Genomic DNA, 17,709 nt, shown 5'->3' on the forward strand with positions numbered 1-17,709 from the left:
AAACTTTGCAGGATGGAAGACAAACATGTTCTTAGTATAACTGAACCAAAGTTTGTACTGCATGTCTATTGAGATTCTACAAGGCCCTAGATTTGGGTAAATGGCTAAACCCCTGATACTGAGGGTATTATAAACTCATTTTCTGCATCCATATGATATCAATTATTACATTTTCTTAATCGTAATCATTATCATGTGTCATTATTTGAGGTCTCTATCACTAATGATATGTAATAATTGATAGCCTGATTGCACTGTAAGTCGCTTTGGATAAAAGAGTCTGCTAAATGCATAAATTTAATTTAAATTTAATTTAATTTAAATTCAATGGTCATGAAGATATTAAGAATGAACCAAAGTGTAGTTTTTGGTCATTTTACTGGTCATGTTCAGTTACACCAGCATTTTTGACCTCATACATTTTTCCTCTTTTCCCCTCTCTCTAGGAACTGCTTGCACAATGTTAGAGAGAATCCACACACGGCTCCAGCATATTGTCTGTCAGCAACCCCTTGACCTGGATTACCTTGAATTTGTGTGTTTTCAGGAGGCTGTTCTTTTTAGTGCTGCCTCTAACCAGGTTCTCATCCCAAAAGGCATTTTAGATGCACTCACAGAGCTGCACAAGTTGGTTAAAGGCGCGGTCACACTAGACTTTAAACATGCAAAATTATTTCAGACACCGCTGCGAATATGGGCAGAGCAATAAAACGGTCTTTCCTCAATTATCACAACATGGATTAATATGTGCTTGTACTGTGTCTTTTGCGACGGCGTCTTATTATATTGTACTCTCTGTATCTCTCTATATAAATATATACACCCTAAGCAATAAACAATTATAAAACATCCACATTCAAATCTATCATCTGTTCCGGTTGACACTACAAACCATGCAGATACTTTATTTTATTTTTTATAATCTTTTAAATATGTATTATATAAAATAGGACGCTGCGCTACAACTAAAGTTATATAGCGCTTCCTTCATTTTTGAATTTGAATTTCTGTACAGAGAGGTCACGCAGTGACGTATCGATCTTCTACTGGTCCCACATCTTCACGTGTTGCGAATTCGCAGGTCAGAGTTCACCAAATTTGAACTTTGGAATGCAGCGAAATGCGAAATTTTTCGCATGAGCTTGCGTTTCCGGTCTGACGCATTCGCATGCGTATGAATGGAAGTCAATGGAGAGAAAAGTGCAGTGTGACCGCCCCATAAGGAAGAGAAAACCAGGTCCCCATAGTAAAAAAAAAAAGAGAAAGATTGTTTTTTTTTTGTTTGTTCCAACCCCCCAGATGTTTTAAGATTGTATTCACACTACAATAAAAAAAATAATACAATCTACATGTGTTTGGTTTGAACATTCATTACGACATTAAGAGAGCTGAAAGTCTTAAAGTCTGCTGCTAGCACTGCTTGAGGAAAGCTATTCTTCCTGCTGCCGCTGGCAGTCCTAACACGGGGCATGTCTGCTGGTCTGATTTGATTAAACAGAGAAAAATCAAACATTAGACCACCTCACTGATTCAGAAATATTTATTTGTGTTACTGTAACATCTTACAAACCAGTTATTAGCAGGGGCACTGTTCTGTAGATAAGTGTTCTTTTTGTATTTGTGCTGCATTATCATTGAATCAGGTCCTTTGCTGAGTACATTTTACTGTAAGCCTAGTAAGTGCTGGACATACTCCACAGTAAGTAGGTAGATGTCTGAGCCATGTGATTGGGAGTGTCCCAGGGGATTTATGGCTGCCCTTAGTGCTGCCATTTGTTCATCACTCAGTACATCGCCCATCTCCGGAACAGTGACACCATGGTGTGGCTCATCAGGCAGGCCACTGTCCTCCCAGTCCAAATGTGGTAGGTACAATACCTGAAAAGACATGTGAAGTGTTTATGTGGTTCTCAAACATTTTTACATCAAGGACCCGGAACACATTTGATAACATTTTGTAACAAACTCCAGAAATACACAATATTAATTCTGAGACTGAATAACATTACTTTCTTTGTCAATGTATGTTCAAATTAATGTCAATGGGATGCATTTTTTGGTAAAATTTATAAAGAAGTTTGTGGAAAAATAGTCTATTTCTAGAAAAAGTCAGAATTAAAAAGTTGTGTGTATTTATATATACCCCCCCTGAACCTCCCTCAAGGACCAGTGCCATACCCATTGCCAAGTTTATTCTTACTGATTGAATATACTTTAATTCAAATAAAATCTTTGCACATACTTCATACGTATAGTTCTTTTTAGCAAGGGTTAAGGGTTATTAACAAGCAGGTTATGTCCTAATTTTCAGCTTTAAAAAAAATGCAGCACCCATGTATGCTGACAGCCTGCTGGTATGATATGGATGCAGAAAATGAGTTTATAATACCCTCAGTATCAGGGGTTTAGCCACTTACCCAAATCTAGGGCCTTGTAGAATCTCAATAGACATGCAGTACAAACTTTGGTTCAGTTATACTAAGAACATGTTTGTCTTCCATCCTGCAAAGTTTGGTGAGGCTATGAATAACACTTTAAGATATTAATGCCCAAACATGGTTCTCTGATTGTGTTTTTGATGCTATAAAAATGACAATCTCAAGGACTGACAAAAAATATGAATATTTTTACAGGCCTTGATTTTGGGACCCAAATATAATTTCTAATTTCTAGACCAAGATGGCGGCGCGAACACATCGCGAGGCTCAGCGTCTCTCCAGTTTTTGCAATTTTGCAGTATTATTCCTGCTCATCTCGGGTCTGTTCGTACTGAACAGCTTTGCTTTAACATCATACACCCGACAGGAGCTTTTGGATATCGGTGAGGACTTTACCAACAGTTTTATCACCAATCTTCGACTCATCCCTGAGATCGCTAGAACAACCGAGGCTTCGCACTCTACCCGGCCGGGCGGAAGTGCTCGCAGGCGGCGTCGAGATCGTAAACAAAGGCGGGGGAAGCGCGGAGGTCTAAGAGCCAAGCTAAAGCTAACACCGCTCCGGCTCTCTTTACCCAGCATTTTCCTCGCTAATGTGCGGTCACTGGTGAACAAAATGGATGAGTTACGACTCCGCATCACCCACAGTAAGCGACTTATGGACTGCAATGTCATGGTTTTCACGGAAACATGGCTACACAGCGACGTACCCAACAATGCTATTGAGCTAGCAGGACGCTACACGCTCCGGGCAGATAGAACGGCAGATGACTCCGGCAAGACAAGAGGTGGTGGATTGTGCATTTATGTGAAGGAGAGGATGGAGATTCTGACGCTGATTATATCCTTTCTTCAGAATATATTATCTCATTAATATTGTGTGATTATTAATCAAGTGTTTGATCAGTATTTAACCTCCAAGATTGTTGTATGATGTGATTAAATGAAGAAAGCCATCTATATAACTATAGATTGATGCATGCTTACTTAGAAACATATTATTCCTTCCTAGAACTGACAGGTTTTACATGTCATGGACATGTGTGTGAGTATTCTTTTTCCTAGGGTCACCAGGTCAGCTAAAACGGACCAGGGGGCCTCTTCTATGTGCCATGGGAGAGACATGCTGTCTCCTAACATGTCTCAACGGACATTAGATATTAAGAACTCTGTTTTATCCTGTCTTCTTATTCTTTAAGATTAATGTCAGCCTGCCCTTTGTGTGTAACCAACTGTAGTGATAAAAAGACTTGCCAGTGCAAGAAAACCTTGGGAATAAGCAGATAAGGGCTGAGTTTGTGTATGTGTGTGTGTGCCCATAAAGTGATGAGACCAACATTGCTGGATTCCAGACCTAGGATGAGGTGCCTTCTTCAACCGTGCTGACGCCTGCTATAATCACTGGAGATATGCTGAAGATGTATATGACCATATGTGAAGATTGTCTAAGTTTATCTAGGTTTTGGAACCAATCAGATCGCTGCTGACCAGTGCTTTGACGCATTTGAAGTCTTCTGTCTGGAGTATAACTATGACTGATTTTGTATTATACGGCAGTTCAGCTTACGAACTCCTGCGAGGGTATTGACGCTGACTTCTGCCTATGAAACTGCAAACCATTTCCTTAAGTAAAATTATTATTATTAATTGAACTCATCTCTGACTCCTGGTCTTGATTACGACACCACCTGCTCCTTGGGTTTTAAACTGTTATCCCCAACAGTTTAATGGTGGAGGATCGGCGGGCAATCGTTCTTTGGTGACATCCCTGATCAATCATCAAAAACCAAAAGGTAGGAAAGATTTTATATTTAATATCATTGGTTAGGGACTGTCTGTGGAGAACGGGGGTCAAGAGAAGAAAGAACGATAGACTCACTCAGACGTGAGGGGGTAGACACTAACTCCGGGGGTGGAGAAAATAAATTGTGTCACATATACCTGTAAATAAGTAACCTTGTGAGTTAAGGGGTACAAGTATACATCGTAGGTCTTGATATAAGATATTTTTCAGATGTGTACAATTACAGAGGGAACAGGTGCACACCTATAGGTCTTAAAGATAGACGTGAAAGTTTGTTTTTTAGGTGTGCACAGTCCAGGGGAGGACGAAAACGCATTCTTAAAAAGCACAAAGGCCGTAACAGGCAGTGCTGGGTATAGCATTTGATAGCCAAGGCAAAGTGCATTTACGGCCGGGGGGGTAGCCAATTAAGGATTTGGAAATTCAGAAAGGAATGTAAGACGCTAGACGGGGGTTCTAGACGTATCTCGCTCTTTCAACTCTTGACCACTCGTTTGAACAGACAGGGGCGCGCCCCGAGCTTAGAAACAGGACAGATCAGTGGTTAGGGTACAGAGTATCCAAAAAGTAGAATTTTAAAATAAATACCTAGATAATCTATATGCGCATATATATATATAGAGATAGAGATATAGGTAAGGGAAAGTATTGATTGATCTGGGATGCATTTTTGAACAAACCCGAATGAGCTAAAATGTTTTAATGACTAGTGGACAGGTGTTGTCAGAAATACTTTGCAGTTTCAGACGCAGAAGTTAAGCCATTTGTTTGATAAGCTATAGATTTAATACCTCAAATTGTTTGCTGCTAGCATTTCTCAGGGGCTTCCTATATAAGGAAATTAAAACTACTATATATATATATCAATAAATAACATATCTCCGTATATACAGTTTGATATATAGTATTTTGAAATGGCTGGTAAAAGTAACAAGCAGCCTCCAAAAACAGAATCTGTTGAAACAGATCCGAGCAAACTCTGTAAGCAGATTTGTTCTGAAACTTTGACTTCAAAGAAATTCTCTGAACTAATTAAGCGTATGGTCAGTCAAGGATTTGACTCAGACTGGAAAGTAGAAAAACAGTTAGGATGGTTACAGTCTAAGAAAGAGCCAGAAAAACATAAATTCTTAGCTGTATGTGCTTATTCATGGATTTGTAAACAGGGAGGAATTCCCTTAACTGAAGATGGCACAATTCCCGCAGTAGTCGAATGCTGGAAAGATTTACGTGCCAAAAGTGATCTCATGGCTGAGATTTCAGGGGTTGAAATAGGGAAAGATCTGAGTGGTTTTACTACAGGGCTATCCGTTGTCATGAAAAAGGCCGAGCAGAGTGAGGCTTGTAATATGGTTCCACATGTGTCTTTTCCCTCTGCTCCTGAGCTCCCTTCTCTGACTGTGCAGGCGGCTGCCGTAACCGGCTCCGCCCCTCATACCCAAACAGATAATCAGAGTGATTCGCCTTATAGTATTGCTAGGAGGTTACTGGATGCTGCTATTTCTGGGGCGCCACCCCCTTACCCAGATGTAACTGAGGTTTCTACGCCATATGCAAATGTCAACCAGAAGGCTGAAAACATTGGTGTTCCTCTCTCTCCTCCTCTTGAGCGAGGCGGGGCCCCCTCCTCCCGGGGAGGGGTGTCTGCTGCGCCCATTAGAGCTGTTGCTGAGGAACAGAGAAACACTGAAATGGGTGCAGGATATGAAATAGGGGAGTGGAATAGACTCACCGCGGTTGAGAAAAATAATTTGTTGAGTGGCATCGAACCTTTCAAATTATTTAGTCCAAATAAGGTGTCATGGGATAAATTAGAGTCTATAGCTAGACAACAAAATTTAGGAATTGCAGACATTCAATACATGGTAGAAACTCTTGTGCCCCACAGTAAATTAGGCAGAGTTCAAACTATCAGAATTGATCCTCTCGTTCCCACTAATTGGGATGAGTATTGTATAGCATACCGAGAATATAAAGAGCAGGTGCAAGATCTGTTAGGGAGGGGCTCCTTTCCCTGGACTAGTGTGACCCAAATTAAGCAGAGACCCACCGAAAGTCCTTTAGAATATGTTGAACGTTTTCGTAATGCATATGAAAATTACTGTGCTGCTAATAATAATAATGAGGATTATGATTCAGCGATCATCATTGAATCCGCTATAAGCGGACTGACTAAACGTTATCGAGATCTGCTCATTTCAGGCTCTGTTAACATTCCAAATTGGGAATCCCTGCTCCAGTGGAGTGCAGTAAGTTGGAGTCGTCTGCAGAGTGAACCAGGTGCTCACCCCGCGGCGGTAGCCGCAGGGGCTGAAGCGGAAACAAATCCACCCGAGGTCAGTTGTTATAATTGTCGCCAGCCTGGGCATTTCAGCCGTAATTGTCCTAAAGAACCTGTGAAATGCAGCCGATGCCATAAGAAAGGGCATGTACATACACAATGTCGAGTTAATCTGTCCCAATCTAACTTCAAAAAGGGTAGAAGGGACAGGCAGCCACATCGGCTGACTCTGTCTGATGCTGACATTGCCAAGCTGAAGAAACTGGTCGAGGACTAGGGGTCAGCGGCCTCCGGTTCTTGTGATGTGACTGACCCTAGACCCTATATTCATGCGTTGTTAGGAGGCCGGCAATGTATAGCATTAATTGATACTGGGGCTCAAGTTAGCATCACCAACATTAATTTGGAAACTACTTCTGATTTTATGTACATTGAAGGATTGAATGGCAAAGAAATGTATTATAAATCTGTTCCTGTTCCTCTCTCTATTGCAGACTCTCAGAAAGTGTTTTGGACAGAATTCTGGGTTGGGAAAAATACTGTGGGAACCATAATTGGTGTTGACATTCTGAATAATCTTGAAGCTGATGTTTTGCTTTCTACAGATAAGCTTGTGCTTGGCTGCAATGAAGTACTCCGCTTATCTCATGCAAGGCCACACCATGGAGCTGGATGTGCAGTGGCTGGAGCTGTAAGTGCCTCAAATATGACAGAGACTAGACCTGAGTGGAAATACCTAATTTCTAAATTTCCTAATGTATGGGCTAAAGACAAATTTGATTGTGGTAAGGCAAACATTCAGCCACTCCGCATCCCAGGTCCCATGCATGATGCCAAACGCCAATATCCTTTGAAAAACGATGCTCGCTTAGGAGCTGAACAGGTTGTTAATGAGTTACATAAACGGGGGATAATTGTGCCATGCTCCGCCCCCACGAACAGCCCTATGTGGCCAGTACAGAAAGCTGATAAGAGTTGGCGTTTGACAATTGATTATACCGCCTTGAATGCAGTTACTGCTCCAATGCACCCCCTGGTGGCCAACCCAGCCACTATTTTGAATGAGATTGGATCTGAGCACTGTTATTTTACTGCTTTAGACATTGCTAATGGCTTTTGGACTTGTCCCTTAGCACCAGAGGATCAACCGAAATTTGCATTTTCCTGTTCTGGACGACAATGGACATGGACTCGAATGCCTCAAGGATTCTGCCACTCGCCCAGTCTGTTCAATCAAGTATTGGCTTCATTCATTGATCCTATTCGAAAAGAACTTGAAACTGATGGGTCTGTCGTACTTCAGTACGTGGATGACCTTTTGATCTGTAGTCCTACTAAGCTTAAACATTTGAATGCTGTTCAGACTGTGTTGAAAACTTTGAACCAGGGAGGGTTTAAGATTAACTTGCAGAAGGTGCAGTTGGCCAGATCCGAGGTGACGTATCTGGGACAGATCGTTGGAGTCCATGGCAGACGCATCACTCCTGAACGGGTCAAGGCTATCGTCGAACTGCCAAAGCCTAACACCGTGACTGGTCTAAGGCAGGTAATGGGACTTCTGAATTACTGCCGCCAGTATGTGTCTGAATATAATGAACTTTCTAAGCCCCTCACAGAAGCACTGAAGGGAGGGAAGCCTGGACAGGAGCTCATCGAATGGACAGAGGAGATGGAAGAGGCGTTTGTGAGTATCAAAGAGACTCTTTCTTCTTGTCCTGCACTTAGACACGCCGATGCCCGGCGGGCCTTTCACCTATGGACTTGGGTAGGGAAGAAATCCTACTCAGCTGCCCTGGGCCAGCGTGTTCCTGGAAGAACGTCTTACGGCATGGTGGGGTACTTCTCGACCACTATTCCTGTTTCCATGGCCGGACAGCATCCATGCTTGCTGATCTGCGACTGTGCTGAATGGGCGGTCAAGGCAACAGAGGAGGTCGTCATGCACCAGAAAGTGGTACTGCACACCAGACACCAGATACTCAAACTACTTACAAACACACGCCTGGGTACAATTTCAAATCAACGACGAGCCAAGTGGGAAGCAACCCTCTTGAGCAAAAATGTTGAAATCTTGATTGATGCTGACAATGTAATCAACCCTGCATCCCTTATGCCAGAAGAAGGAACTGCTCACAATTGTGCACAGCTGATTGAGAACGACACTCGGAGCCCACTGGATACCGAGCCACTGCAAGATGCAATGAAACTGTTCGTCGACGGGTCCAGTTTTTATGAGAATGGTACACGATACACTGGATGGGCTGTGGTAAACGAGCACGGTGAAACAGTTGACTGTGGTTCTCTTGCAGGTGGTGGAGCTCAAGTAGCTGAACTCATTGCCCTGACCCGTGCCCTGCAGTTTGGCAAGGGGAAACGTCTAAATGTGTATACAGATAGCCGTTATGCTTATGGGGTCGCTGTAGATTTTGGACCTGTGTGGCAACGTCGGGGATTTTTGACTACTGCTGGTCTTCCTATTTCTCATCAGAAGCAGGTCATTGAACTAATGGAGGCCTGCAAACTGCCTGCTGCTGGAGCTGTGATCAAAGTCACGGGACATTCACAGGAGGAGTCACCAGAAGCCAAAGGAAATCGGGCTGCAGATGCTGCTGCCAGGGGGGCTGCAAAACGTACTGAAAAAGTTGTGAGTGTAGTACCTCTTTCTCCCCAGGAGGGAGAAGCACCAACCAGAGACATCTTTGAGTTATATGACACTAATGATCCAGAGGAAACTGAACAGTGGGCTAAGTTAGGGGCACTAAAGACTTCTGATGGACTTTGGAAATTTCATGATCGATTTGTATGTCCTTCTTCTGCTCGTACTGAATTAATGTCTTTATATCATGGTTTGGCACATGCAGGTCCTGAAAAGCTACATGCAATGATTTCAAAAACATGGTGGTGGCCCAAGCTGAGAACCGCTTGCACAGATTTCTGTAAAAGATGTTTGGTATGTCTCAAGGTAAATTCTCCTTCTAAGCTTAAGATTCCCTTGGGACATGCCCCTCGCCCTCAGGGACCCTGGACACATTTGCAAATTGATTTCATAGGTCCATTGCCCCCTAGTGGAGGTTTTTCATACATCTTAATGATTATTGATTTGTTTTCTAGATGGGTGGAGGCCTTTCCGCTGAGAAATTGCACCGCAGACGCAACTGCAAAAATTCTGTTGACTGAAGTATTCCCCAGATGGGGACTTCCTTTACAGATTGATTCAGACCAGGGCACACATTTCACAGGGAAAGTGATGAAACAGGCTATGAGATTAATGGGGATCACACAACATTTCCACATTTCTTTTAGGCCTCAGTCAAGTGGTTCAGTTGAACGAGCTAACCGAACATTGAAAACTTCCCTGAGGAAGAGAGCTTTGGAGTGGGGAAAGGGTTGGCACGCAGCAATACCAATGATACTGTTTAGTATGAGGGCTAGCCCAAATAAAACCACACAGATCAGCCCTTTTGAAATCATGACAGGTCGTTACATGCGTTTGCCATGGGATGCACCATTGCAACATGAGGGACCCTCGGGCCCTTTGAAAGATGCTCTGCAAAATTATCTAAAAACCTTGGATAATTGCTTACGTGATACACGAGTAAGTGTCAGTATCAGACAAGCTGAACAAGATAACAAAGAGCAAACCACATTGCCTGTTCTTCCAGAAATTGGAGATACAGTAATGATGCGGAGGGAAATAGTAACCCCTCTGGGTCCGAAGTTTGATGGGCCCTATCAAGTTTTGTTAACTACTAACACTTCTGTTCTTCTTGACAGAGGAGCGCTTGGTACAGTATGGAGACACTGGTCTCAGGTGAAGCCCCTCGAGAAATGTTACAACCAGAATGCTACCTCGTAGTCAACCTTAGGCGTTATAGGTAAAAGTGAAATGTACGGGTTTATCCTAAATTTTGACTTGACTGTTTCAGATGTCCGGACCTGATGATGTGCTGAAGCTGCTGATTCTTCATGAAGAAGCACGCAGAGAAAGACGTCTGAAACTTAGACGAGCATTCATTCGATTGGTTATTCCGCTCTCAATTGTAATGTTAATTTTGATTGCTTTATCATTTCTGCTCTGGATTCAAATCTCTCTCTCAACAGGACGTTTTCATGCGTTCTCAACAAATTGGGATTGTGAAATGACCGACTGCCGTCCTTCTTGGGTTAGATACCCATGCCTAAATTCTACAGAGGGTCTAAATTTGCTTCCTACTATGTATCAGAAAGTTAAGAATCATTGTTATAGGTTCGACGGCAATGACACAGTGACCTATTGGCTCGGTCACTCCCCAAATTATCCAGAGAATACCCTCATCATGCAGAAAGGCCGCTGGTGGAACAATGGTGATGTGGATGTTTTTGATGGAAACTATAGTTCCCTTAGTTGGATTCCCATCACCGTAGTTGGCAGAAACCATAGTGACTGTCCAGTAGCAATAGACAAGCACCGCAAGTATGTATTAAATCAGAAAACACCTGCCACTCCTAAACGCAGCAGGAGAGACAATGGGGGTGAGTTACAGCATGCTCAGATAGAGATTGGAGGAAAAGCAGTGAAGTTACCTTTATACCCTATTGCGCCTGATCCACGTCATATTGTGTCATATTATCTGCCCAAGGTTAAGGACCATCTTTACTCGAATAAGGCAGTAAGGGATGTAGCACAAAGCTATCTGTCTAGAAATATTTTTGTTCGAGATGATCCCAGCTCTGACACATATAAGTTAGTTGCAAATGACAAATTTCTGAGACGATGGAATGTTTTGCAGCCAGAAAAGGTTCATCTTGTCAGGTGGGATAAAAACAGATCTTATGGAGCAGTGTGTGATAGACTAGGACGAATTGATAAGACTGATAAGAATAATTTTGATCTAAATGGAAGTAAAAATGGATTACCAAATGTTAATGCTCTTTCCCTCGCTTGGCCAAGGTATACTAAGTTGGATGATCCTTGGAAGGAGACCATGCACGTGGAACGATGCCTGGGTATGGAAGTGAAACATTGGTTCGTCCAGACGTTTCCTCCGCATCGGCCTGACAAATGTGCGGTAATTATAAACAAAATTTTAGGTACCCCAGGGGCAAAGGTTCCAATGGAAATTTGCAACGCATCTTTTGTGCGGCCAGATTATACATGGGCAAATTTCGCAGATGTGCTGTTTCAGTATGATGTTGCTATGTTAATGGCTAATCAATCCGTCATTCAAATGGAACAACTACATGACCATCTTGAAAGTAGGTGTAATAGCCCCACCTCAATGGTCTATAATGTCACTGCTTGGATGCAGTTGAATATGTTTCATTTGTGTTTAGAAATGATTGCCAGCAGAAAGACCACCATGCGGGTTCCTCGATCCACGGAGGATTTTGTATGGAAAGATTTCCAGCCCCATCAGGTCTACATGTGGCCACAGGTATCTGATGCTGCTATGGGAGATGAGTGGTTCGACAGGGAGAAACAGTTTCGTCAATTTTTAAGGCCAATTCCCTCCGTTCAAGAGTTACGAGGGTTACATGATGGGTGGAGTTTAAGTCATTGTCTGCATCATAAGGCTGTCCATACTATAGGTCCTGAGTGGAACCCAGTTGAGAAGTGTAAAAAGACAGATTGTTCCGAGACAGAGTATTGTGTTACTAATATGACTACATCTACAGAATACTACCCTCAAGTAAAATCGCAGCAAGCAAGTAAGAAATACATTAATGATTTCTTAAAACAGGTCAAGACTAATGATGTGTTTGCTGGCTATGAATATTTGAATTCAGTATGGCTCCGATCAACAGGTACCCCTTTCTTGTCAGATCCTCAAGAACCCACGGCGTTAGCAATAGCATGGATGTTTGCTTTCACAGTAGGGGCTATTTTTACAGATGTAACCGAGTCTGTAGAAGAATTTGTTGAAGAAGCTTGGGATGATTTTGTGGAAGCTTCAGAGGACGCGCTTATTGGAATCTTTCATTATGGCTTGTATGTTTTTGGAGGATTTGTGGGAATTATTGTCCTGTGTTTGGTTGCGTGGGGATTGGTACGCTGTTGTCTGTCCTATGTGTTCAAATCTGCTTGCAGGACTATTAACCCGGTGGAGGAAGATTTGCGACTGCGGAAGCTGACCAACAGTCTGCAGCAGCTGATGAAGGATGACGTCAACGCCCTGTTGTGAGTGGAAGGGCAGGGAGAGCCCTAAGCATGGGGACTGGATTAATTAGTATCCAGCTTGTCCATGATAGGGTGAAGAGACAAGTGTGACCCCTAGGGGAAACACGCGTCACCACTCCACCTTCCGTAGTGGCCTCACTGGATAGACCAGACGTGGAGTATTGGACTCCATACCGGTCTAAAACGGGGGACTGAAGGAGAGGATGGAGATTCTGACGCTGATTATATCCTTTCTTCAGAATATATTATCTCATTAATATTGTGTGATTATTAATCAAGTGTTTGATCAGTATTTAACCTCCAAGATTGTTGTATGATGTGATTAAATGAAGAAAGCCATCTATATAACTATAGATTGATGCATGCTTACTTAGAAACATATTATTCCTTCCTAGAACTGACAGGTTTTACATGTCATGGACATGTGTGTGAGTATTCTTTTTCCTAGGGTCACCAGGTCAGCTAAAACGGACCAGGGGGCCTCTTCTATGTGCCATGGGAGAGACATGCTGTCTCCTAACATGTCTCAACGGACATTAGATATTAAGAACTCTGTTTTATCCTGTCTTCTTATTCTTTAAGATTAATGTCAGCCTGCCCTTTGTGTGTAACCAACTGTAGTGATAAAAAGACTTGCCAGTGCAAGAAAACCTTGGGAATAAGCAGATAAGGGCTGAGTTTGTGTATGTGTGTGTGTGCCCATAAAGTGATGAGACCAACATTGCTGGATTCCAGACCTAGGATGAGGTGCCTTCTTCAACCGTGCTGACGCCTGCTATAATCACTGGAGATATGCTGAAGATGTATATGACCATATGTGAAGATTGTCTAAGTTTATCTAGGTTTTGGAACCAATCAGATCGCTGCTGACCAGTGCTTTGACGCATTTGAAGTCTTCTGTCTGGAGTATAACTATGACTGATTTTGTATTATACGGCAGTTCAGCTTACGAACTCCTGCGAGGGTATTGACGCTGACTTCTGCCTATGAAACTGCAAACCATTTCCTTAAGTAAAATTATTATTATTAATTGAACTCATCTCTGACTCCTGGTCTTGATTACGACACCACCTGCTCCTTGGGTTTTAAACTGTTATCCCCAACATATGTCAACAAAGCTTGGTATACGAACACTGTCATTGTTGGGAGACACTGCTCAGCTAACCTAGAGTTTCTCATGGTTAAATGTAGACCTTTTTATCTGCCACGGGAGTTCACTTCCACCATAATAACCGCAGTCTATATTCCACCGGATGCTAATGCCAAGCTTGCTTTGCACGAACTTCATGCAGCCATTAGTAAACAACAGACTGCTCACCCAGAGGCTGCTTTTATTGTCGCGGGTGATTTTAATCACTGCAAATTAAAAACAGTACTCCCCAAATTTCACCAGCATGTTTCCTGCCACACCAGAGGAGACAAAACTTTGGATCATGTTTATACAAACATCAATGGAGCTTACATCGCGAGCCCCCTCCCCCACCTCGGACAGTCTGATCACCTTTCTTTGTTTCTCACCCCTAAGTATTCACCCCTCATCAACCGTGTGAAGCCATCAGTGAGGACCATCAAAGTGTGGCCAACTGGAGCAGACTCTTTACTTCAAGACAGGTTTCAACACACTGACTGGAGTATGTTTGCTTCACAGGCTGCCTGTGGCTCTCACACGGACATTGATATCTACACCTCCTCTGTACTGGATCACATCAACTCCACCATTGACAGTGTAACAACAGAAAAACAGATAACAACATACCCTAATCAGAAGCCATGGATGAACAAGGAGGTTCGACTTCTGCTGAAAGACCGCAACGCTGCCTTCAGGTCAGATGACACTCAGGCCTACAGTAAATCCAGGGCTAACCTGAAAAGGGGCATCAAAAAGGCCAAGTACTGCTACAAGCTGAAGGTAGAGGAACACTTTTCCAACTCTGACCCCCGACGCATGTGGCAGGGCATCCAGATCATCAGTGACTACAAGTCAAGCAACTCCACACCAACAGTCACGGACGTCTCCTTCCTTAACGAGCTAAATGACTTTTATGCTCGCTTCAACAGCGACAGCAAGGAGATGGCCACCAAAATCTCACCCTCAGCAGACCACCAACCCCTTAAACTCACCTCCACAGATGTCCACACTGCACTGAGCCGGATCAACGCACGCAAGGCTGCTGGCCCGGATGGCATTCCTGGACGTGTGCTTAGGGCATGTGCAGAGCAGCTTGCAGGGGTCTTCACAGACATTTTCAACCTGTCCCTCACCCAAGCAACTGTGCCAACATGTTTTAAGTCCACATCCATTGTGTCAGTACCGAAACACTCCTCCCCAACGTGCCTGAATGACTATCGCCCCGTAGCACTCACACCCATCATTATGAAGTGCTTCGAGCGACTGGTCCTAGCACACCTCAAAGACTGCCTCCCACCCACACTGGACCCACACCAATTTGCCTACCGCAGAAATAGGAGCACAGAGGATGCAGTATGTACAGTGCTGCACTCTGCACTCACACACCTGGACAATAACAACACGTATGTTAGGATGTTGTTTGTTGACTTCAGTTCAGCATTTAACACCGTCATTCCCTCCAAGTTGACCACAAAACTTGAAGACCTGGACATCAACACCTCCCTCTGCAACTGGATTATGGACTTTCTGACCAACAGGCCTCAGCATGTTCGGTCAGGTCACACCCACTCCACCACCATCACACTTAACACTGGCGTACCACAGGGCTGTGTGCTGAGCCCATTCCTCTACTCCCTTTACACCCACGACTGCAAGCCTGTGCATGGATCCAACTCCATCATTAAGTTTGCAGATGACACCACGGTGATTGGCCTCATCAGTGACAACGATGAGACTGCCTACAGGGAGGAGGTACAGCACCTGGCCACATGGTGCGCTGACAATAACCTGCTCCTTAACACCAATAAGACAAAGGAGCTCATTGTGGACTTCAGGAAGAAGAATGGAAGCACGCATGACCCCATCCACATTAACGGGCTGGCTGTTGAACGTGTCTCCAGCTTCAAGTTCCTGGGAACCACCATCTCGGAGGAACTGTCCTGGGCCACAAACACCTCCAACCTGGTCAAGAAGGCTCACCAGCGCCTTTTCTTCCTCAGGACACTGAAGAAGAACCAGCTGTCTTCATCCATCCTGGTGAACTTTTACCGGTGTGCGATCGAGAGCATCCTGACCAGTTGCATCACAGTTTGGTATGGGAGCTGCTCAGTGGCTGACCGCAAGGCACTGCAGAGGGTGGTGAAAACTTCCCAGCGCATCACAGGGACACCACTTCCTGCTCTTGAGGACATCCAGAGGAAACGCTGTCTACGTCGAGCTCGCAGCATTCTGAAGGACTCCTCTCACCCTGACCACAGACTGTTTAACCTCCTCCCCTCCGGGAGGCGTTTCAGGAGCCTCCGAACAAGGACCACAAGATTCAGGAACAGCTTTTTCCCTAAAGCTGTCTCCTTGCTGAACTCTGCCCTCTGACACCCCTCAATACCCCCCACACCACACACATAGACTCCTCCCCCTCTTCAACACTGTGACTGATTTATTTATTTATTCACAACAAGCAAAAAACAGTAACTTGTTATTACTTGCACTACTGTCTGTTCATCCAGGAACACTGTACAATCCATTTGCACATTGTAATATTTTTTCTATGCACTTTACTGTCCATTGCAATACTGTAAATTATGTTCATAGTTCTGCCTATAGTGTACATACACTTTTACATAGCCCATCTGTATAGTATGTTCATAGTACACCTATCTGTATATCTTGCTTATAGTATTTAATATCTGTAAATTATGTCCATAATACTTACCTGTATAGTTATTGTACATATTATAGACCTTTATTCTGTACTTACTGCTTATTGCACTTCTGGTTAGATGCTAACTGCATTTCGTTGCCTTGTACCTACATGTGCAGTGACAATAAAGTTGAATCTAATCTAATCTAATCTAATAATATAGAAAAACTCTTCATCTGAGATGTTGCTGCAACCACTTTCCTGGATTCTGACTGATTTGACATGGAATAAAGCCTTTATATTCTATTAGACACTAGCAGGAGAAGACCAGGGTTGATTTGGAGGTCTAAACACACCCTTGCCATGAAAAACAGACCGTTGGTATGGACGCGTAACGAACTATTTTCTTTAGCGGAAGCAATACAATCGTTTTTAAAATCAATAAATTTTGTTAAATTATTTATTTATTTTGTAGGTAGCGATGTAATAAGTGGGATCATGTATAGCGAGGCGGTTGTTATAGCGAATAACAACCCCTTCAGGCTGATTTTTCACCAGCAATGACTGGAAACTCAACTGTTAGCCGCTCATCATGTTCAAAACGTCCCTCACACTAGCGTTTCTTCTTCTCTCCTGTTTGCATGTCGGTGGCGGCGCCAAGCAAGTCGCTAACAGCGCCACCTGCTTTTGTGGAGTGCGAATTACATGACAGTTTACTAACGTGTGTGGATCTGAAGGCATTTGCGTGTGGATCAGCAAGGCGGAAAATTTGTGCCAAAAGTCACGTGACAGTTTTTCGTACTTGTAGAATTTTGTTTTGTACTTGAAGGATTTTGTTTTGTACTTGAAGGATTTTGTTTTGTACTGGAAGGATTTTGTTTTGTATTTGAAGGATTTTGTTTTGTACTTGAAAGATTTTAGTTTGTACTTGGAAGATATTTTTGTCCTTGAAGACATACGTTTCTTTGTATATGTAAAACGTACTGTATTTGATTGATAGCTACGTTTTTTATTTGCAGAACATAATGCATTAGTTTGTGAGTGATGTTTTGTATTTGCAAACCACACTGAGTTTGTTTGTGAATCGTTGGGTGTGAGTAAAACACATTTTGTGTGTGTGTGTGTGAGGTTTTGGCATGAATCTCACTCCATAGTTATCGCCGTTAACGTGCTGCGTTAACGCGAGACTCTTATCGGGCGATAAAAAAAATATCGCAGTTAATCTATTCTCAAAGTTGGGTTGGGAGCTGGGTCTAAGC

At 43.2% G+C, this 17,709-nt stretch overlaps 1 protein-coding gene across 1 annotated transcript; it reads left to right on the plus strand.

Annotated features, from left to right (window-relative positions):
- Positions 1-3,253: 3,253 nt before the first annotated feature.
- Positions 3,254-13,718, plus strand: LOC127958158 (uncharacterized). The gene is made up of 2 exons (XM_052556957.1): positions 3,254-4,231; positions 10,450-13,718. The coding sequence occupies exon 2, from the start codon at positions 10,450-10,452 to the stop codon at positions 12,682-12,684; it is 2,235 nt and encodes a 744-aa protein (XP_052412917.1). The 5' UTR covers positions 3,254-4,231; the 3' UTR covers positions 12,685-13,718.
- Positions 13,719-17,709: the final 3,991 nt, after the last annotated feature.

This window comes from Carassius gibelio, chromosome B5, assembly GCF_023724105.1.
Source record: "Carassius gibelio isolate Cgi1373 ecotype wild population from Czech Republic chromosome B5, carGib1.2-hapl.c, whole genome shotgun sequence".
NCBI lineage: Eukaryota > Metazoa > Chordata > Actinopteri > Cypriniformes > Cyprinidae > Carassius > Carassius gibelio.